Here is a 21,971-nt window from a genome sequence, read left to right as displayed (position 1 = left end):
CTGCCAGCGGGCATGGGCGCAGTCAACAGCAAGGCCGGCGACGCAGGCGCCCTCTATCTGCGCGACCAGACTCGATGTAAGCCGCCGCCTCGATCCAGCTCGCCCGCTCGCCCGCTCGCCCTGCTAACCCTCGCGTGCAGTCTCCGTCGCCGCCCTCACCATCACCAACGCCCGCAACCGCACGCTGCTCCACGTCTCGCCCAACGCCTTCCCCGCCGCCCGCTATGCCGCCAAGCGCGAGCCGGGCGACGACGCCCTCATCGACTTCGTCCAGGACCCCGACGCGCTGCCCCACGCCGATGGCCCGCCCGCCTTCCTGCTGCGCCTGCCCAGCGACGACGAGCTGCTCTTCCACTTCACCTTTGTTCTGCGCCAGCACCTCGCCGTCCCCGCCACCTACACGCCTCCCCCGACGGCCCACGGCGCCCCCACGGGCCTCGTCGACACCCACATCCATGGCCTGACGTTTGTCTTTGCCTCGAGCGAGCGCGACCTCGACAATCTCGTCACGCGCGAGTTCCACGCCAACCCCAACCTCCACAAGAACCCCCAGGTCGAGCTGGTCGGCGACTACTCCACCGCCGGCCACTCGTCGGTCCAGTTCCAGTGGTCGTGGAAATGGACTCCGCCCCGCGCCCCCGAGTCGCGCCCCGGCGGCTGGCGCACCAGCTGCAGTGTGTGTAGCCCGCCTCGTCTGCCACTCCGTCGCCGCAACTGCTGACCCCCTCCAGTTCGTCGAGTATGACCAGCGCGCCCACCGCCTCGAGACGCTGGCGAGCTTCACCGTCTGGGTCCAGAGTCCGTACCATCCCCCGCCCTGCCCCCAACATCCGCTGACTACAACAGACACGCCGCGCCAGCTGCAGAGCCCAAAGTCGCCCTCGCCGCGCCTCGAACTTGGCGTCCCTCCCCGCCTGCGCGTCCCCTCGGCCCAGTCGATAGAGTCTCGCGTCAGCGACTCGGCAGGCGAGGACCGCGAGTGGGACGCGATACCTCCGCGATCGCCCATCTGCGAACCCATCCCCGAGCACAGCCTGGGCCTCGTACCGAGCCACACCACCACACTGGCGAGCGGCACCGCCTCAGTCAAGCTCGACGTCTCACGCCCCGGTGAAGACCTCAGTCAGACCGACGATGGGCCGCTGTTTCGCGCCACGATGAAGTCACTCGAGCAGAAGACGGGCAACATGCGCACCAGGTGGAAAAAGGTCCTCAAACGCGCCGAGTCCGCCATGGAGGCCCAGGTCGCATGCAACAATGCCATGGCCGACCTCATGGACGCGCTCAGAGAGGCCTCGTCGTCCAATGCAAACGCAGTGCAGCCGGCCATTGACCACTACTTTGACAAGATTGCCAAGGAGATTCTGGGCTACGAAAAGTCCAATTCCACAAACATCCAAAAACTCATCATTGATCCCATATACAAGCTTTACAATATCGACATCAAGCAGGCCGAGACGAAACGCAAGGACTTTGAGGAGGAGAGCAAAGACTACTATCAATACCTAGGACGATATCTCGGCCAACGGCAAGACTCACTGAAGGAGAAGAAGCGCGCCGAGACCGACTCAAAATACCAAGCCAAGAGGCGCAACTTTGAGCTGAAGCGCTTCGACTACTCCTCATTTATGCAGGACCTGCATGGAGGTCGGAAAGACCAGGAGGTGCTCTCCCACCTTACGCAATATGCCGATGCCCAAGCCAAACGCTATCTTGAGACGGCGAAGAAGATTGAGACCATGCTGCCGCACCTAGAGGCCCTGAGCTGCGAGGTCAAAGAGGCAGACAAGGAGTTTCAGATCCAGAGGACCGAGCGCGAGGAGAAAAGACGAGCGCTGGAGACGATTAAAAAGACTTTCGATGAGGTACCCGTGCCCTCCCTCACATCTCCCGCAGCATCAACAGGCAGTGTGCCGAAAACAACGTCGAGGTCAGATCCAGAGCCGCCTCCTGGCCGCAAAGGCAGTCTTGTACCCATGTTTCAAAGCACAGTCATGCCGCCCCAGACTATCTCATCTACAAGCATTCCCTCATCCATAGCGTTACCGCAGAGCCCCGAGGCTACCAAGGCGAGCCTGGCCATGGCGGCCCCGCAGCCGGACAAGTTCAAGGGAATCAGAGATCTCGAAGAAAAGGACCCCGCTGCAATGGCCGAAGCTGGTTCGGGTGCGCACCGCAAGGAAGGTCTTCTGTGGGCCCTCAGCAGGCCCGGAAGCCATGTGGATCCCAAGGGCTTGAACAAGCAAGCCTGGCATAAGTAGGTATAGCCTCTTTCAGTCGGAAGCCTGCTGACATTATCCAGGTTCTGGATCGTCCTTGATCAGGGGAGGCTTTCAGAGTACACCAACTGGAAGCAGAGTCTAGAGCTGCACATGGAACCAATCGACCTCCGCATGGCCTCAGTAAGGGAAGCGCGCAACGCAGATCGCCGGTTTTGCTTCGAAGTCATCACCCCCCAATACACGCGAGTGTACCAGGCAACCAATGAAGAAGACATGAAGTCGTGGATCAGTGCAGTCAACAATGCTTTGCAGACAGCTGTTGAGGCGACAGGAAAATCGGATCGGCCATCAACAGACTCGCTGCCTGGACAGACGCACCGAGATATTGCATCAGTGCTCACGGGTAAGAGTCCATCAATGTCAAGTCATCGAAACACGTACGGCTCCAAGGCACCGGCGCGGCATGCCACAGTAGGTGATCGACCTGGCGGATACCGGCGAGAGGAGGCGTTTGGCGATGAAGGTAAGCTGCTTAAGCAGGTAAGAGACGCGGATTCCAGCAACAAAATGTGCGCAGATTGCGGTACGGAGATCAAGGTGGACTGGGTTTCCATCAACCTCGGCATCATCATTTGTATCGAATGCAGTGGCATACATCGGTCACTCGGCACCCACATTACAAAGGTGCGTTCTTTGACTCTGGATGTCACGTCCTTCACTCCCGATATCATCGAGATACTGCTCAAGATCGGCAACCGCGTCAGCAATTCCATCTGGGAAGCAAGATTGGAACCCGGGCTGAAGCCGGGGCCAATGTCGACAAGAGAGCAAAGGCTACATTTCATTACTTCAAAGTACGCCGATCGGACCTACGTAGCACCCATAACACCGAACATGTCCCACTACGCAAATCCAGAGGAGACGCTTCTAGCGTCGGTTAAGAAGAACGACATTCAGAACGTGCTCTACGCTCTAGCTCTGAGGGCAAATGCAAACGCACGCGACCGATCACGAGGCACACACGCCGTGTTTCTAGCGCTTGCAGCCGCCGACCCAGCATCTCCTTCAGCGACGGCATCACCAGCAAGCTCGCCAAGCTCAGCGGCTCGCCCAGGCACAGCGCAGCCTAGCCGCAAAGCGTTCCCCGTAGCGGAGCTGCTGCTGCAAAACGGGGCCGAGCTGCCAATGCTGCCAGCGCCCATTCCCCTCGGCCACTCGGCACGAAGCTATCTTGACTTCAAGGCAGAGCAGCGTGCTGGCAAGCGGCCGGCACCCATGGTGGGCAGTCAGGCCGTACCCAGCGCAGAGAAGGCTCCGTCTTTGCCGCCCATCATGGCGGGCAACGGCAGCTCTCCGTCGGAACGAGCGCGCGAACGGGATGCGCGGCTGCAAAAGCGAGTCTCGGCGAGCGGAAGGTTGGTCAAGACTCCGAACGTCGACTTGAGTGAAGGTAAGCGCGGCTCGTAGAGCTAGCCGATGCTTACATGTTGTGTCTTGCTGTAGTGTCTACCTTCCCTGGGCGGCGTGCGGCCTGGTGCGATGGGCGTCAACGGGCTGAGGGTGTCCTGGTGCATGTGACGAGACGAATGGGGGCAATCTAGTGCACGTTGGATCAGGCGCATTGCGGTTGTGTTGAATAGACCATGTTTCGCGGGCGGCAACTGGTTTTGTTTGGGCGTGTTGTGTGTGTACTGTAGTGTAATGAGTAATTCACGACGTGGCCAGCCTGCAAGCCAGACGGGCGTGACTGTGGTGAAGTGTTGGCGCGGACCTCGCATGGAGCTAACGGGCCCGTGGACCCCACTCGAGGGCTAGCGCGCACCAAAATTACCTGGGTCGCAAAGTTATCCAAACCGCACCCCGCCGCTGTATTGTAACTACGACCGCAACCATCACCGCAACCATCACCGCAACCATGGCCTCGGCATACTCGAACCTGCCCATGGACGGCGACGACGAATTCGACGAGAGCCAGATCGACTTTACCGACATCGAAGATCAGTTCCAGGTGCGGCTCGACGAGGGGCTCGACGCCTTTGTCGTCATCGACGGGCTGCCCGTGGTGCCCGAGGACAGCAAGGCCAAGCTCGTCAAGTTTGTGCTGAGGAAGCTCAACAGCGTGGGCAAGGTCAAGGACGACGGCGTGCACATGCCCGTCGGCGAGGCGGGCAAGACGGAGGGATATGCCTTTGTCGAATACAGCGCGCCCGCCGAGGCCGTCGCGGCGGTCAAGCAGCTCAACGGGACTGCCCTCGACAAGAGGCACACCATGGCCGTCAACAAGCTCACCGACATCGACCGCTACGGCAAGGAGGGCCGCATCGACGACGAGTACCACGCCCCCGAGATCCCGCCCTTTGAGCACAAGGAGCACCTGCGCTGGTGGCTCGGCGACCCCGACAGCCGCGACCAAATGGCCATGTACCGCCAGGATAAGGTCGGCGTCTTCTGGAACGACAAGGAGGACCAGCCCGAGCAAGTGGTCGACCGCGAGAACTGGACCGAGTCCTTCATCCAGTGGTCGCCCCAGGGAACCTACCTCACCTCCATGCACGCCCAAGGTGTCCAGCTGTGGGGCGGCAAGGCCTGGAGCCGCCAGAAGCGCTTCGCCCATCCCGGCGTCAACCTCGTCGACTTCTCCCCCAGCGAAAAGTACCTCACCACCTGGTCCCACCGCCCCCTCCAGGTCGACGAGAACCACCCCGTCCCATCGCTCTCGCTCGAGGAGGACGGCAAAAACTACATCATCTGGGACATTGCCACGGGCAAGCCTCTGCGCTCCTTTGCTACCATTGACGTCCCTGGCGGCATCGATGCCGAGGGCAACCCGGTCAAGAAGAAGCTGCAATGGCCGACGTTCAAGTGGTCCTCTGACGACAAGTATGTTGCACGCATGACCCAGGGCCAGTCCATCTCCATCTACGAGCTGCCGCGCATGAACTTGCTCGACAAGACTTCCGTCAAGATCGAGGGCGTCATGGACTTTGAGTGGGCCCCCGCAACGCCCCGCAGAGAAGGCATCAAGACGTACGAGCAGCTCTTCTGCTACTGGACCCCCGAGCTCGGGAGCAACCCCGCCAAGGTCGGCCTCATGTCCGTCCCGTCGAAGGAGATTGTGCGCACCCGAAACCTCTTCAACGTGTCAGACGCCAAGCTTCACTGGCAGTCGGAAGCTGCCTACGTCTGCGTCAAGGTCGACCGCCACTCCAAGTCCAAAAAGTCTCTCGCCACCAACTTGGAAATCTTCCGTGTCCGCGAAAAGGGTGTGCCTGTTGAGGTCGTTGACTCCATCAAGGACACTGTCATCAATTTCGCCTGGGAGCCCAAGGGCAACCGCTTCGTGCTCATTACCACTGGCGAAGTCATCCAGGGCGCCGCTGTTGGCCCCAAGACTGCCGTCTCTTTCTTCGCTCCCGAGAAGCTCAAGGGTGGCGCGCCAGGCAACTTCCGTCACATCCGAACCATCGACAAGAAGAACAGCAATGCCATCTACTGGTCGCCCAAGGGACGATTCGTCGTTGTCGCTGCTCTACAGTCGCAGCAGTCATTCGAACTCGAATTCTGGGACATGAGCTTCGACAGGCCAAAGGAGGAGTCCGAAAAGGGCGACAAGGAAGTCAATGCCAACTTGCAGCTCATGGATACGGCCGAGCACTACGGCGTCACCGACATTGAGTGGGACCCGACTGGCCGCTATGTCGCCACAGTCGCTAGTGCCTTCCGTCATCGCGTATGTATCATCATCACCATTATGCTCTTTTGTCTCTGCTGACACGCACTAGATGGAGAACGGTTACCACCTCTACGACTTCAAAGGCACGCTGCTCCGCGAAGAAGCCATCGAAGGCTTCAAGCAGCTCCTGTGGCGCCCACGGCCCCCGACCCTCCTCTCCAAGGAGGAACAAGCCGAGATCCGCAAGAATCTGCGCAACTACTCCAAGGTCTTTGATGAACAAGATATTGCGAAGAAGAGCTCCGCCAACAAGGCTGTGGTGGAAGCTCGCCGCGAGATGCTGGATGAGTGGCGCAGGTGGCGCGAAGAAGTTACACAGAGGCTACGCGATGAGGGCGCCGACCTTGAGCTGGCATCTCTCAAAGGTGAGACGCCTGGTCAAGCGGATGATGGACATCAGGAAGAGATTGAAGAAATCGTAGAGGAGATTATCGACGAGACCGAAGAGGTTGTCAATTAGGTGGTCAAATGAGTAGAACCGAGTTGTGTGACAGCAGTTTCAACGAGCATGCTAGCAGCACATTGCTCAGGGCATATGGAATAACGAAGGTTACTAAGCTCACGTCCACTCACATCCGCCTTCTCCAATGTGTCCCTTGAATGGCGTTGCCGGCTTGTTTTTCGAAGATCGATCATGGTGGAATCAGGACTTACTTGCGTTCTACTTCGAGTGCGTGTGATAGTGTAACAATGTGCACACGAAGCTTCAACGCAATGTCAGCAGGAGCTGCAACTTGAAGCAAGGCCTAAGCCGTCGTTTGAGCGTCTGAGCCAGCCTTTGTCTCGCTGATGGTCCGCAGCTCGGGCGTCGCTCTTTGCTTTGATGCTATCTGACAGTTTCCCGGCCTTGCCTTTTGAGACAACGTAATGGTAATGTGTACATAGGCGATGCAATCAGTGACCAAGCGATGTCCTTCAATTGAGGCTTGTATTGAGATGAACTTGGGCTGTATTAAGGGTGCTTACGTGAAGGAGTGGGGACCTGCCTCCCGTTAGACATTAGTAATATGTGAGAGAGCGTTGCTGCGATAACATAGGATCTAAGTGACCGCTACACAGACTTAATTTTACAAGCTTGTACACCTTACACAGACGTGCTATGATAATTATAAAAGTTACAAGTATGTTACAGTCTAGCGATTAACCTATGCAATGTACCCAAACTCACTCTAGACTACGGTAATCTAGCTTATTTTCTCTTCCGCTCTTCTAATTTCGCTCTATAATCCTACTCGTGTTAGTACACTCTAAATCTCGCTCACCCTTTAGTCTCTGTGTGCTTACCTGACAGCTAATCCTTAAGCCCTCTTCCAAGCCGACTCGAGGCTTATATCCTAGCAGTAACCTCGCCTTCGAAATACTAACATAGCGGTCCCGACATCCGTCACTCACAATGCCCCGACTAAGCACACCCTCCGTCCCTGTCACCCAGCTAATCCATTCGGCACAATAGCCCAGACACCATGTCAATCCTTCTGGAACCCGGACGTGGAACTTTGGAACATGGCCGAACTCCTTCCACACAGCTATGCAAAGGTCCCTCGCCGTGACCGGCTCGCCGTTGGTAATGAAGATGGCCTCTCCAGCAGCTGTTTGCGAATTTAACAAGTTTCCAACGGCGAGGACATGGGCGTCTGCTATGTTTTCTACGTAGACGAAGTCCTGGAGATTGGTCCCTGTGCCTAGAATAAAGGGTGTCTGGCCGGCTGGGATGCATGAGTGTATCGTAGGGATGCACACAGTGTCGTTGCGACCGAAGATGGGTGCTGAGCGCAGGGCGCAGGTGGCGAAGTCATTCGTATTTGCGGAGAGCACAAGGGATTCAGCGAGTGCCTGCTATGCATGAGTTGATTATACAGTACGGAGGTGTAGTGTGCGGTGTCGTGGCTAGAGCAGTACAGGGAGGTTTCATACAAATTGGAGGAAGAGCAACGGTGAATCGGCAGTATTCTCTGCACATAGGAAAGAGAACATGAATAGAGTAAAACTTTGTTACCTTGCTTTGTCCATAGCTCGTATGTACACCTCCCGTGGGCCAATGCTCATCTACATTCCTGAAGTCGCGATCCAACTCGTCCAACACGACAGTCACGCTACTGGTATACACAAAGGCTTTTGTACCGCACTCCCTACTTGCTTCGACAACATTCCTTGTTCCCTCGACGTTTGTCCTGAAGATGGCCTCTTTGCCCTTCATGGAATAGCGCTTCGTCCCCAGAGGGAACACACCCACTGTGTGAATGACGACGGCAGGTCGAGCTTCGGAAAAGACGCTGTACAAGGAATATGGGTCCAGAATGTCGCAACGAACATAGCGTACAGTGTTGGTAAAGGTGGTGCTACCGAGCGAAGGCGGGTTAACGTCTATGACGGTGATGGCGTATCTTCGGGTGCTCAAGAGTGCGGAGACGACGGCGGTGCCCAGGAAGCCACAGCCACCCGTTACCAGAACGCGTGTTGGCTCCATTATAGCGCATGGAAATTATCGCGGATGTTATTGCATAGAACTTGGTATGTTGTGGTTGCGCGCCGTAGGCGTTGGCGGTCGACGTCGCGGTGGACCTCGGGAAGAGCAGGATACATGATAGAAGCGGGTCGCGTCCGAGGATCGCCGCGCTTTCCCGCTTCGCAGCAAACGCTTGTAATGCCAAACGTGCATTATCGTTGCATAGCAAATATACACGTCTGGTATATTATAATTAATTGTACGTCATGCCGGGCAATTTTTAAGCGATGCGAAAGTCTGCAGTTTGTCGCTGGTGTTACACTGCCGCCAAATCAACTTTCCTATAACGTGGACTGAGCAGACAGAGGTTGATAACAGCTATATCAAGCGCAGCTCGACGTCCATTTTACGCAGGTGTGCATTTGTTGTAGTGCAAGAATTCTAGTGAGTTGGCTTTTACAGCTTTGAATACCGCCTGTGCAATCTCTGATTGATTTGCGATGCAGGAACAACATCGATCACCAAACAAAAATATTGCTTGATTGCCGGCGCCATGAGAGTCAACGAAAGCGAAGGCATGTAGTGAAAAGATCTGAACCCATGCTACGAGGCTAATTTTATCTAGCCATCTTGACACCTCGTCTGATCCTTGTGCCTTATAGCTTGCACCATGTCCCCACATACCGCGAATGGATGCAAGATGAGGTAAGGCCTACCCAGCCTCCTATCTCTCCTAATATACGGCTGATTAGTGTGTAGGAATTGCAAACGCTTACAGCTTCTGAGCCGCTGACGCTTTCGGAGGAGTACGCTATGCAGTCCTCGTGGCGACGGGATGCAGATAAGTTGACTTTCATCATCTGCACTTCGCCACACACACCGCAAGCACTGTCGGATGTCTCTATACCTATTAGAGTCATTGGCAAGATAGACGACACGCCCAATCGTATGATTGGGGATGTGAACCTGTTTTTGTACCCGTCCGAGGACTGTAACGATGGCGCAGGGGAACAAGGCAAACACGAGACTGGGGAGATGGACGCGGTGGGCGAGTTGGAGATAATGATTGCCCGGCCTGACGCACGAGGAAAAGGGCTAGCAAAAGAAGCCCTCCAGGCGTTCATCTGGTACATATCTACCTCGCTGCCAGCCATCCTGGACGAGTACGCGAAGGGAGCCAACAACAAAGACAAGCCCAAGTCTCTGAGCTACCTCCGTGTCAGAATCGACAAGGACAACATCCCGAGCCTCAGTCTGTTCAAAACGTTGGGCTTCAGCCAAGTTAGCGAACCTAATTACTTTGGGGAAGTGGAGCTACGGTCAGAGGTTGCAAGGCACGGGATAGACAAAGCTTGTTTGTTGGCAAAAAGCGTCTCGTACGAAGACTGATGAACAAACATGTCTGAGATGAGTAAATCCAAAATAGGAGATTGCATGACACGACGCAAAGAAATGTCATTGTTGAAAGCACCTGGCAATGTACACGATATAAAACACACGCTTCCGCTACCGGGTCTCCTGAAGCGCGCAAATACAGACCCCCTCTCCGTCTATTGGTTCGTCTTGCCGGAAGTGTTTGGCTTGGGGACGTGGTCGAGAATGCTCTTGTTTGGCGGTGGCTGGTAGACGATCTTCCTCGTCTTCAGCGGGGCCCACTTGTACCTGTCGTGGCTGTTAGTCATGTGGGTAAAGTGGCGGAGCTGCAAATACTTGCCTCTTGACCCAGACACTGAGGGCGAACAGAACACTGGTGACGGCAAGAACCTTCCAGCCCATCTTCTTACGGTCGTCCATCTCGGGCTCGGCGGTCCAGTTGAGGAACTCGACGACGTCCTTGGCCATCTGCGAAGTCGAAGCCTTGGTGCCATCATCGTATTCAACCAAGTCGTCGTACAGCACACGGGCCATGGCGATTCCAGTGCCGGGGAAGTAGGGGTTGAAGTTGAGGCCTTCCTGGACAACGGCACCAGCAGGCGGCTCCTCGGGGTAGCCGGTCAGCAAGCTGAAGATGTAGTTGCAGCCGCCGTGGCGGGCCTTGACCATGAGGGATAGATCCGGAGGCAGGGCACCGTTGTTGGCAGCGCGGGCGGCCTCGTCGTTCTTGTAGGGAGCGGGCATGTAGTCGGACAGCTTTCCGGGGCGCTTCTCGATTTCGCCCTGGTCGTTGGGCTCTGTGTCGTATTCGTTCTCCTCGGCCAGGGCCTTGGCCTCGTCAACCGTCATGAACTTGCCGACGACGGCGCGGTAGGGCACACGCGAGATGGAGTGGCACGAGGCGCAGACCTCGCGGTAGACCTGGAAGCCGCGGCGGAGACTGTGACAGGTTAGGGGGCGGGCATGTGCGGTGCGGTGGGGAAGACGTACGCTCCGTGGTCGAAGGTCTTGTGCCACTTCTCGTGCTCCCACGGGTATTGGGTCGGGTGGAGGCTGTACGGGCACGACGTCAGTACATGGCCGCGGGCCGGGCTATCTGGGGCGCACTCACCCTTCTTCGGCGGGGGTCATGGCATCGACGTGGCGTCCGTAGAGGTGCCAGTACCAGGCAGTCGAGCCGACGGCGAAGAGAGTCGCTCCGGCGGGCAGGGCGTTGTTCTTCCAGGCCGAGGCGGCGCTGTCGGCGGAGGACCATGTCGAGGCGAAGCGCTGTATCACGCACTGGGTCAGCCAGATGATTCAATGGAAGCGGGGGCTGGCCCGAGTATGGCAGCCGGGCCAGCAGGGCGGCGACGCAGCTTGCGCCAGCTGCCGGGAGATGCTGGGCCATGCGGGAGGCGTACCGGTTTGCTCGAGGCATTGCGGGCGGCGGCGGCGGCGGAGCGTGCCGTGCGCAGTGGTGAGCGAGCCAACATGGTCGTGGGAAGCTGGCTCGGGGCTGGGGGAGACGCGAGCAATGGGGTTGTCGGCGATGGTGATGCGGCGGAGAACTGGTGCGAGACCATTTTCCAATTTCCAAGCTAACTAATCCACATCACGTGCGCTATCATTGGACGAGGCTGCCATGACGCCTCCGGACTGTATTTTGCTCTCGCACATCGCCTTGCATGCGAACGCGAGTGTACTCGAGAGGTGCAGGCTGCGACTGGCAGTGCGGCATCACATGGCATGGCAGGCAGTGCAGAGGGTCCCGCGTGGAAGAGACTTCGTCCGTGATACGCAGCAATGTAGCCCTACTTCTATACCCTTTCGCTCATGCAGGAATTGCAAAAGGGCTCAAACGAGGGCTGCTTCTCTCTAGCAAGACTGGCAGTGCCGGGGCAGTGCCAGAACACACGGCGTCCCCAGGAGCGGGAGACGTCGTCGAGCTTCTTGCGTGGTGCCGGAACGCAACGCGACGTCGGCCTGGCTTATATAGTGGACACGGCCCCGATGCGAGCTAGGCTGCATCTGGCCGCGAAGAGAGCGCTGGAGGACGTCGAGCTCTCGCGGCGCAGGGGACAGGTCGCGACACAGCACACGAGAAGCCAGATGCACCGCTTCACCTACCATGGACGTCTTCTGGCCGCTCCCAGCCGCCGACTGAAGCCACGGCGGACGCTACTGCACACGCTCACACCGAACGCGCGACTCTCTCCTCCCCCCACCAACAGCCCTCGCCCGGTCCCTCGTCCCCCACCACCCTCCCGTCACCCTGCCCTTGTCCCCGCAAGGCACTGTTCCCACCGACGAAATATGTGCAAGCACTTCGGCGCAGAGGGCCACGCGTCCATCGACATCACCAAGGGTCGCGAGGTGCTGCCCGCCAACGTCAAGCCCGTCCACTACGACCTGACACTCGAGCCCGACTTTGCCAACTTCACCTACCAGGGCACCGTCACCATCGAGTACGTGCCCGTCCGCCCGTGTGGGGAGGGCCCTGCTGACACTCGGCCAGTCTAGATGTCGTCGACGACACCACGTCCATTGCCCTCAACACCAACGAGCTCAAGATCCACTCGACCAAGGTCACGGCCGGCCAGCAAGTCATTACCGAGTCGCCCCATGTCGCCACCGACGACGATGCGCAGACGACCACGGTCAGCTTCGACCAGACCATTCCGGGCGGTAGCCAGGCGAAGCTCACCATGGCCTTCGCCGGAGTGCTGAACGACAACATGGCCGGCTTCTACCGCTCCTCCTTCAAGGCTGCCGACGGCTCCACCACATACATGGCCACGACGCAGATGGAGCCCACAGATGCCAGGCGGGCGTTTCCTTGCTTCGACGAGCCCGCGCTCAAGGCCAAATTCACCGTCACCCTCATCGCCGATGAGAAGATGACCTGTCTCAGCAACATGGACGTAGCGTCGGAGAAACCGATCCAAAGCACCATCTCGGGCGGAAGGCGCAAGGCCGTCACCTTCAGCCCGACGCCTCTCATGTCGACCTACCTCCTATGCTTCATTGTCGGTGAGCTCAACTACATCGAGACAAACAACTTCCGCGTCCCTGTGCGAGTCTATGCGCCAAAGGATCGGGACATTGAGCACGGCCGCTTTTCGCTCGAGCTGGCGGCAAAGACGCTGGCATTCTACGAAAAAACCTTTGACAGTCCCTTCCCGCTGCCCAAAATGGACATGGTCGCGATTCCCGACTTCAGTGCAGGTGCCATGGAAAACTGGGGCCTCGTCACATATCGTGTCGTCGACGTGCTCATTGACGAAAAGGTCAGCGGGGCAGCTACCAAGCAGCGCGTCGCCGAGACGGTGCAGCACGAGCTTGCCCACCAGTGGTTTGGTAATCTCGTGACCATGGACTTCTGGGACGGCTTGTGGCTTAATGAAGGATTTGCAACGTGGATGTCGTGGTATTCCTGCAATGTCTTCTACCCTGACTGGAAAGTCTGGGAAGGCTATGTTACAGACAATCTAGCCAGCGCACTCTCGCTCGACTCGCTACGAAGCAGCCATCCCATCGAGGTACCGGTAAAGCGCGCAGACGAGATAAACCAGATCTTCGATGCCATCTCATACTCCAAGGGCTCGAGTGTCATCCGCATGATCTCCAAATATGTCGGAGAGGACACCTTCATGGAAGGAATCCGCCGGTATCTCAAAAAGCACGCCTATGGCAACACAGAGACTGGTGACCTCTGGGCTGCCTTAGCGGATGCCAGCGGCAAGGATGTTGGCAAGGTCATGGACATCTGGACCAAGAAGGTCGGCTTCCCAGTCGTTACCGTCACGGAAGGCACTGGTTCCATCCACCTCAAGCAGAACCGCTTCCTCCGCACTGCCGATGTCAAGCCAGAGGAGGATCAAACCCTGTACCCCGTATTCCTTGCGCTGCGGACCAAGGAAGGAGTTGACGAAGACTTGACACTTTTCGATCGTGAAGCCGACTTTAAGCTCAAGGAACTCGACTTCTTCAAGCTTAATGCGGACCACTCAGGCCTCTACCGGACCTCGTACACGCCAGAGCGCCTACGGAAGCTGGGCATCTCGGCCAAGGAGGGCCTCTTGACCGTTGAGGATCGAGCTGGCATGATTGCTGACGCAGGCTCGCTGGCGGCATCTGGCTACCAGAAAACGTCTGGTATACTCTCGCTCCTTGACAGCTTCAAACACGAAGCAGAGTTCGTCGTCTGGGGAGAGATCACGGGTCGTATTAGTTCCCTCCGGGGTGCATGGATGTTTGAGGACCAGAAGATCCGGGACGCTCTGAAGAAGTTCCAGTTGGAGCTCAGCGCAGAGAAGGCACATGAGCTGGGATGGACATTCAATGAAAAAGACGGTCACATCGAGCAGCAGTTCAAGGGTCTCATGTTTGGTGCTGCCGGTATCGCTGGCGACGAAGAGATTACCAAAGCATCATTTGACATGTTCGACAAGTTCAAGGCAGGCGACAAGTCTGCCATTCACCCCAACATCCGCGGCAGCGTGTATGCCATTGTGCTAGCGAATGGTGGGCAAGAAGAGGTAAGCAGTGCTACGAGGATGAATGGAATGCAGGCTGACCAGACGCAGTACGATGTCATCGTCAACGAGACTCGGAATGCCGCTACAAGCGACGAGCGCAACTCGGCTCTTCGCGCACTAGGCCGTGCCAAGTCTCCAGAGCTCATTCAGCGCACGCTTGCCATGGCTCTCAGCGACGAAGTCAAGGGCCAAGACATCTACTTGCCCATTGCAGCATTGAGGTCACACGCGGAGGGCTGTCATGCGCTCTGGAAGTGGGTCAAGGATAACTGGGAGGAGCTGGAGAGAAGGCTCCCCCCTAGCCTGAGCATGCTAAGTTCGGTGGTTGCCATTACAACATCAGGCTTCACCCACCGGGAACACATAGAGGACATTGAGGCGTTCTTCAAGGGCAAGAGCACCAAGGGCTTTGATATGGCGCTGTCCCAGAGCATCGACGCCATCAGCGCCAAAGCCGCATGGCTTGAGAGGGATGCGGACGATGTCAAGACGTGGTTGAAGGAACACAAGTATCTGCAGTAGGCGCCCCTGTCGGTGCACTGTTGTGAGAAATGGCTGTACAATATAGATGAAGAAATCAAAGACCCATGCCGCCAACGCTATGAATAAGAGTGCGCGATACCCAGGGAGCCGGTGCGTGATGAAGCTAGCATGTACCATGAATCTGTCCAGAAGGGTGGCTACGTCAGCTTGCCGAACGTGGGACCGCCAGTTCGGCCATGCAGGTGGCTCTGTGAAGAGTACAATCGGAACGCCACCACCTCACGTTGACTTTGTGGCGCTCGAGCATTGTATCGCAATAGACACAGCGCCAGCCTCCACGATACTTGCAAGGGTTGTCGGAAGCTCGGTATCGAGTTGCGCGCAGCCGCCAGAGCCGTCATGGCGCAAAGGATGCCGCGATCCGGCACACGCGCAGACGCGAACCCAGACGCAGACGCAGACGCGCTCGCGCTAGATGACACGGTAGAGCTCGAGCAGTTCCGCCGCTCACCCCATCCATACCTGCGTCACGGAGACCAGACACAGAGGCAGTCACCAGGCCCGACGCATCGCGCCCCTCGGCCCTCGCAGTCGCGACCCTCTTCCGAGCCTCCAGGCAAGACAATGCACGACAAGGACGGCAGGACACGCAGGAAACGGGCACCGCACTCCCCGAGCGAAAGCGGCACCGAAGCCGACGACGAGGGCTACAGCCTCGTCAAGGCGCTGCCTGCTCCTCCCCTGCGACCGCACAAAGGCCTCCGCGAATCGCGGACGTCGGGCCCAGACGAATGGGCGAGTCCGCTGCTCACTCCCACACAGATCGACGACGAGGGGAGAAAGCTCTTCGAGGGCTACTTCGCTCGCACCAACCGGACGAGGCGCAAGGGAGACGCATACCACAGCGACGACGACGAGGCGAGGAGGGCCAAGCAAAAGTATCTCCAGCGGCGGCGCAACGAGCTGGTCAGGCGAACGACCGAAACTGCATTGCTCGCGGGCATTGCCACGCTCGCCGTCCGCGGTTGCGACTGCTGGGTCAATTTGCTGGCATGGCATAGAGGTCAGCTCACCCCCCACGCATGGGCCCAAGGTCGTTAACCCGTGTCTAGTAGAATTGTTGACGCACGTTGCAATCATGGCCGGCGTCTTGGGACTGTATCCGCTTCGTCTTCTGTACTACTCATGGAGAAATCACTCTCGTCTCCGGCTTGGCCGTCGAATACATCTACCAGCCGCCTTCGATCCTGCCACCATCCTCTACCCCCCAATACTGCCCGTCCTCATTGCGCTGTCACTCTTTGCCTCATCACCAAAGCCTCTTCTACCCAACATGTTGCTCGGCTTAGCTGCGTTGCCAGCCAGACTTATTCCCTTCAGGAGCGCTACCTTGGGCTACTCTCCTCTGCACTGGCTGGTCTCCATCATGCCCCTGATCGCTGCCGAGAACACCGACATACCGTCTCGGCTGTTTGCACAGACACCATACAAACTCAAGTTACCCCCGCCTAACCAAGGTCTAGATCCCGAACTTCTGGTGACGTTGTTTGCTCTGCATCAAGCGCTGCTACCGCCGCTATACCACCTCACCACTACGAGCCTTCTACCAGCAGAGCTGCACCTGCTTTCAATTGGGCTTATCAACCTCCTCTTGTTCTCAGACACCCCTCAAGCAGCCATACTCGGTGTCTTACTGTGGCTAGGCGGGCTGGGGGTGTTTTTGCTCTGCGGCAACATCTTGAAGTGGGGCGTTGCACTTGCACGCATTCCGCGATGGAGGCTTCGACGTGCTGGCCAAGTCATTCGAGCTCGACAGAACTTCTTGCAGGTCTTGGCCCGTAGTCTGGGATCCAAACGCGATGGAAGCGATTCCTGGAAAGATGTGAGTGACAGTGATGCGGATGAAGAACCCAGATTCGACAAGCCCCTCCAAAAGACCAAGAGCCTTAAAGTCAACGTTTTAGACTCGGTCAGACACATCCGACCCTGCATGGAGGGCAGCGAGCCGCGGTCCGCCGCCGAAGCGACAAAGACTGGTTTTCAGCAGTCTACTTCTGCAGCAGGGTCCACTCCTAACAGTGGACGTAAGCGTAGGAATACCCTCCCAGTCCTCGTTGCTGAAGACCATACGTCACAGCATCGATATTCGAACCGAAGACAGTCGGGATCGATTGTGCAGTCTTACTTATCGCTCACGCCCACCGAAGCTACCAGGAGGAAGTGGCTCTACGCTGGATACTTCTACGTGATTGTGGTAGGCCTGATACTGGGACCAATTCGGTATAGTATCGGCAAATATGCTCTTCACCAACACGAACCTTTTGGATGGGCCATCAGCTACCTCTTCGGCAATGTATCACGCGTGCGGTGGGAAGTGTTCACGTGGGATTTGAACTGGTGGGTTCCTCTGCCGACAAGACGGCACGCAGATGACATGGCCCGGCTCACACACTATCTGTCGTTGGCGGAATATGTTCGTCGCATAGTACTGGGAGAAGCGAATACGCGTCTCTTGCTGTGCGTGTACTGTGCAGGAACCATACTCGCTGGCCTCGTAGCGGTCTTTTCGCTTTCTGCAGTGGTAGAAGTCGACACACGCAGAAAGGTGTTCCACGGCACCATGGTGGCGATGCTCCTGCCGACCATCTTCATCGACCCTTGTTTTGTTGCGCTGGCGCTTGCACTGGTACTTGCGATATTCCTCCTCCTCGATCTGATTCGCGCCTCGCAGCTTCCGCCGCTGTCCAAGCCCATTGCCAGGTTCCTGACGCCGTACGTGGATGGCCGCGATCTCCGAGGCCCCGTGGTGGTGTCGCACATCTTCCTCTTGATTGGGTGTGCGATCCCGCTGTGGCTATCGCTCGCAGGAGTGGAACGGGCTGGCGACGAGCCGTGGCAAGGTTGGGAGGTGGAAGACAGGGACGTGAGTATGGTGGCGGGAGTTATATGTGTGGGCATGGGCGACGCAGCAGCATCCCTCGTCGGGCGGCGCTACGGGCGGCGGAAATGGCCCTGGGCAGGCGGCAAGTCCCTGGAAGGGTCCTTGGCGTTTGCAGTCGCAGTGTCGGCTGGACTCGTGGTAAGTAGAGTGTGGCTCCGCGTCGGGTGGGAAAGCGGTGCGGCAGGGCACAGGACAGAGGGCGAGTGGGCTCACGACGCATTGCTCACGCTGGGCAAGGCGGCTCTGTGCGCGACGGGCGCAAGCCTCAACGAGGCGGTCCTCACAGGCGGCAACGACAACGTGATCGTGCCAGTGATACTATGGGTGCTTGTGAGGGGTGTCAGGCTGTAGGCAGTCGACGCCGCCGCATCAGGCGGGCTGCAGGTACGGCGTAGATAGACGGGTCGACCCGACCATGAAGCCGGCCACATGGTCGTTCGCGCAGGGGAGCATGACTTGCATTCAGAATGCGTGCGACCAGACAAGAGGCATGTTGGAGCGTGCAGGCGGGCGATGTGGTGCTAGCGCATGAGGGGCACGCGTCGTTATCAAGCATCCCGGCCGGCTTCCTGCATGTGACACGCGCACGCCTGCCTCGAGCCACGGCGTCGGCCTCTTGTACTGCCTGTGGTGCTCCTCGCTCCCCCGACACGCTGCGCTCGCGATACCCTACATACCCTCCCACTCGTCTCTGCCGCCCTGCGCCGAACCTCTTCTCTCCCGCGCCCAGCTGCTCGTCGCGCCCTGCATCCCCGTCCCTCGGCCATCCATCACCACCATCGGCCGCCCTCGACCACCGCCCACCGCCCACCGCCCGCCTCCCGCCAGCCCATGTCCAACGCCCTCACGGCCGCGCTGTACCCACGTCTTCGCTGGTAGCTGACGCCCGGCTGCTCAGCCAGCGCCGCCGACCATGGCAACACCCCCCAACCCGCTCGCCCCCAGGCGGTCGGGCGCGTCGCCGCCAGTGTCGACGCCCGCAGCCACGGGCTCGGAGCAGGTCATCGGAAAGTTCAAGCGCCTGCATCACATTGGCAAGGGCAGCTTCGCCGAAGTCTACCGCGGCATTCACATTGTACGTTGCTGCCCTCCCTTGCCCGGGGCGTGCACCGAGTGCTAACTGTCTCGCCGCACAGGAGAAGCGCCAGTCCGTCGCCATCAAGTCGGTCAACATGAACAAGCTCAACAAGAAGCTCAAGGACAACCTCGTCTCGGAAATCTCCATTCTGCGCAGTCTGCACCACCCGCACATAGTCTCGCTCATCGACTGCCACGAGACGCCGTCCCGCATGCACATCATCATGGAGTTCTGCGAGCTCGGCGACCTGTCAGCCTTTATCAAGAAGCGCGCCGACCTCGTAAACCACCCGCAGACGCAGCGCATGATAGAAAAGTACCCGAACCCGACCGTTGGCGGCCTGCACGAGGTTGTCGTCCGCCACTTTGCCAAGCAGATGGCGAGCGCCCTGGAATTCCTGCGGTCCAAGAACTACATTCATCGTGATCTCAAGCCCCAGAACCTGCTCCTCAACCCCTCCTCCATCTTTTACTCGCAGAGTGGCACCCTCGAACGCATGCCTCTGGCTGCCGGCGCCAATTCCTTGATACCCGCCACCGGCATCGCCTCGCTGCCCATGCTCAAGATTGCTGATTTCGGCTTCGCTAGAATTCTGCCGACTACCTCGCTGGCCGAAACCCTGTGTGGCTCTCCCCTCTACATGGCACCTGAGATTCTGCGGTATGAAAAGTACGACGCAAAGGCCGACCTGTGGTCTGTGGGAACTGTGCTCTTCGAAATGATGTGCGCCCGGCCGCCATTCAGGGCGAACAACCACGTAGAGCTACTGCGCAAGATTGAAGAGCGCAAGGACCAGGTCAGATTTCCAGAAGGCCTCGTCTGCACCAGGGCCATGAAGACCCTTATCCGCGCACTCTTGAAGCGAAAGCCAACCGAACGCATGTCATACGAGCATTTCTTCTCAGATGCCGTCATTCGCGATGAGATTCCAGACATGGTCGATGAGGACCTTCCGGGTTCTATGCAAGCGTCTGAGCGCATGCAAACCTCCGTATTAGAACCACCCATTGATCCACCCCAGCTAGTCCACAAGGCGCCCCTCGAGCTGGAATTTAGGCCTACTGACAGTCCATACTCGATCTCGACCAGGGACAGGACGACAGGCCTTGGGACAACACCACCTTCACGGCCGGCTTCTCGACCTGTATCCGGCAACTTCTCAGGCACTCCACCGCAATATCTGCCTGCAAGACGAGCTAGTAACGCCCCTATTGAGCCCAACGACGGACGCACTCCAACGCGTGAGCATCGTCGGCCTACGCTCACCAACGCTGCAACCGCACCAGGACGTACTGCGACGCTGCAAGACCAGACGACAGCACCTACTGCCACCAGCCACAGGCGCAAGTACTCTCGCGACGAACAAGGCCCGCCATACATCGGTCTCAAGGAGCACCTGGATCGCGAGCGAATCCCACAGAGGACGGAAGCAAACGTGTTGAAAGAGGCGGCAGAGCGAGCAGCACAAGATAACGCGCTTGACGAGGGGTTTGTCTTTGTGGAAAAACGGCGTGTGGAGATTGACGCACTGGCAGACGAGATTGCGAATAGTCCACAAACACAGCGGGATCGTCCCCTCCACCGGGAAGCAGCAATGAAGCGACGATCGACAACGCAAGGGTCGCCAACATCAACCACTGGCGCAGTCCCCTCGAAAGCCATCCAGATTCAGCAAAAGCCTACCATTACGCACCAGCGCACAGCTTCTTACAGCCGGCGACAATACCGCCCAAGCTTTGAAACCGCCACCTCTGCTCTTTCCAAGGCTATGAACATGGTCAATATCCGAGGGCTTGGTCTGTCTCCGCCGGTCATGAAGGGCGTCTCACCCCCACAGGGCTATTCCGCATTCCCAGCCTATCCCACTGCGCAAAGCAGCATGCTAATGGTCGGCGATGGAGGCAAATCCGTTGGCAAAGATGAAGATACCATGACGGTCAAAAGGATTGAGGATCTGGCCCAGCTCAGCCACGTTGTATATGGCTTCGCTGAAGTCAAATACAGTCAGCTTGTTCCGGTTGCACCAAGCGACCCAGCTTTAGGAGTCGGTTCCACTGGCGTTGCTCGCAAGCCCAACAGCGATGTGATCGACGATGACGATGACGACGAAGATTTGACGCCTGATACTATTCTCATCATTTCCGAGGAAGCGCTGGTACTCTTCGTCAAGACGTTGGCAATGTTGAACAAGGCTATGGACCTGACTGGCAGCTACTGGAATCGCGCCCGCCGTAATAGTGGCCCCGACGGAACAAGCCGAACCAATGCAAAGCTGGGTCAGGTGGTCTCATGGATGCGAGATCGATTCAACGAATGCTGCGTCAAATCTGAGATTGTCGCACGTAAGCTCAAGCAGGCACAGGGGCAGCTACCGGCAGATCATCCAAGCCATCCTCACAATCAATCGGCGGCATCCAGTTCTGCAACTGCTGTAGGTTCCGCGGAGAACATTCTACTTACGACTGGTGTTACCGCTGAGAAACTATTATATGACCGGTCGCTAGAGATGAGTCGCCAGGCAGCCATTGATGAACTCACTGGACACAACCTGGCGGACTGCGATATCAACTACTGGACTGCCATCACGATGCTTCAAGCTGTTCTTGAAGAGGAAGAAGAATCGTCCAACGAGAAGGCTGATGCCGAGGAGATTAATGGCCTCGACGGCGAAGATCGGCGCTCGATCCAGAAGCGTAAGTCTCGCTACAGTGTCCCCAAAGTGTACCCAACTAACCAACGCAGTCCTTGAACAAATGAGAAGCCGGCAACGGGCTCTTAAGAAGAAACTCGACGTTGTCAGGACTCAAAAGCGCACTTCTATCACTAGTGCGCCTGCACAACATTCCGTGGGACGCAGCTCTTCTTCCCAAGGTGTCGCAAAGTAGTCATGCATCGTACAAAACCACCTTTTCAAGTATCAAACTTACAACTGCTTGTTTTCGCACCTAGGGACGGCACTATCCTTACGAGCCCCTGCTCTCTGTGTATGGGTTTATCATTCGGTATTCTTTGCGTGGTTTGGGACAACGGGGCGTCATGAAAGGCATTGGCGCACTCGCATTCGTTCGCATATGATACCAGGATCTTGAATAGCAACGACGTGCAATTTTTCTCATTATCAGGCGTTTGAAATGAATAGCGGGTTCAGGCGCACGGTTGGGTTGGCATTCTGCT

General features: G+C 57.7%; 8 protein-coding genes across 8 annotated transcripts; 6 read left to right on the top strand and 2 right to left on the bottom strand.

The window, feature by feature from the left end:
• Positions 1–12: 12 nt before the first annotated feature.
• On the top strand, positions 13–3,689 carry J4E79_006377 (uncharacterized protein; the record flags this gene model as incomplete). Its single annotated transcript, XM_049355248.1, has 5 exons — positions 13–76; positions 141–676; positions 732–798; positions 847–2,257; positions 2,303–3,689. 5 exons carry the CDS (start codon positions 13–15, stop codon positions 3,687–3,689), a joined length of 3,465 nt encoding a protein of 1,154 aa, XP_049210644.1.
• A 448-nt stretch (positions 3,690–4,137) lies between these two features.
• Positions 4,138–6,415, top strand: PRT1 (Translation initiation factor 3 subunit b; the record flags this gene model as incomplete). Its single annotated transcript, XM_049355247.1, has 2 exons — positions 4,138–5,952; positions 6,005–6,415. 2 exons carry the CDS (start codon positions 4,138–4,140, stop codon positions 6,413–6,415), a joined length of 2,226 nt encoding a protein of 741 aa, XP_049210643.1.
• A 286-nt stretch (positions 6,416–6,701) lies between these two features.
• J4E79_006375 (uncharacterized protein) lies at positions 6,702–8,422 on the bottom strand (the record flags this gene model as incomplete). The annotated part of the gene is made up of 3 exons (XM_049355246.1): positions 6,702–6,902; positions 7,240–7,788; positions 7,952–8,422. 3 exons carry the CDS (start codon positions 8,420–8,422, stop codon positions 6,702–6,704), a joined length of 1,221 nt encoding a protein of 406 aa, XP_049210642.1.
• Positions 8,423–9,094: 672 nt separating this feature from the next.
• J4E79_006374 (uncharacterized protein) lies at positions 9,095–9,790 on the top strand (the record flags this gene model as incomplete). Its single annotated transcript, XM_049355245.1, has 2 exons — positions 9,095–9,106; positions 9,161–9,790. 2 exons carry the CDS (start codon positions 9,095–9,097, stop codon positions 9,788–9,790), a joined length of 642 nt encoding a protein of 213 aa, XP_049210641.1.
• Positions 9,791–9,951: 161 nt separating this feature from the next.
• CYT1 (cytochrome c1) lies at positions 9,952–11,250 on the bottom strand (the record flags this gene model as incomplete). Its single annotated transcript, XM_049355244.1, has 5 exons — positions 9,952–10,063; positions 10,116–10,715; positions 10,766–10,828; positions 10,887–11,044; positions 11,179–11,250. 5 exons carry the CDS (start codon positions 11,248–11,250, stop codon positions 9,952–9,954), a joined length of 1,005 nt encoding a protein of 334 aa, XP_049210640.1.
• Positions 11,251–12,070: 820 nt separating this feature from the next.
• On the top strand, positions 12,071–14,817 carry J4E79_006372 (uncharacterized protein; the record flags this gene model as incomplete). Its single annotated transcript, XM_049355243.1, has 3 exons — positions 12,071–12,222; positions 12,273–14,295; positions 14,344–14,817. 3 exons carry the CDS (start codon positions 12,071–12,073, stop codon positions 14,815–14,817), a joined length of 2,649 nt encoding a protein of 882 aa, XP_049210639.1.
• A 360-nt stretch (positions 14,818–15,177) lies between these two features.
• J4E79_006371 (uncharacterized protein) lies at positions 15,178–18,070 on the top strand (the record flags this gene model as incomplete). The annotated part of the gene is made up of 2 exons (XM_049355242.1): positions 15,178–15,841; positions 15,891–18,070. 2 exons carry the CDS (start codon positions 15,178–15,180, stop codon positions 18,068–18,070), a joined length of 2,844 nt encoding a protein of 947 aa, XP_049210638.1.
• A 562-nt stretch (positions 18,071–18,632) lies between these two features.
• Positions 18,633–21,682, top strand: ATG1 (Serine/threonine-protein kinase; the record flags this gene model as incomplete). Its single annotated transcript, XM_049355241.1, has 3 exons — positions 18,633–18,794; positions 18,856–21,490; positions 21,540–21,682. 3 exons carry the CDS (start codon positions 18,633–18,635, stop codon positions 21,680–21,682), a joined length of 2,940 nt encoding a protein of 979 aa, XP_049210637.1.
• Positions 21,683–21,971: the final 289 nt, after the last annotated feature.

Source organism: Alternaria viburni, assembly GCF_023758015.1.
Source record: "Alternaria viburni strain BMP 2772 chromosome Unknown scaffold_12, whole genome shotgun sequence".
Taxonomy (NCBI): Eukaryota; Fungi; Ascomycota; class Dothideomycetes; order Pleosporales; family Pleosporaceae; genus Alternaria; species Alternaria viburni.
Note: the sequence above shows the minus strand (reverse complement) of the source record. Positions and strands in the feature narration are given on the sequence as shown.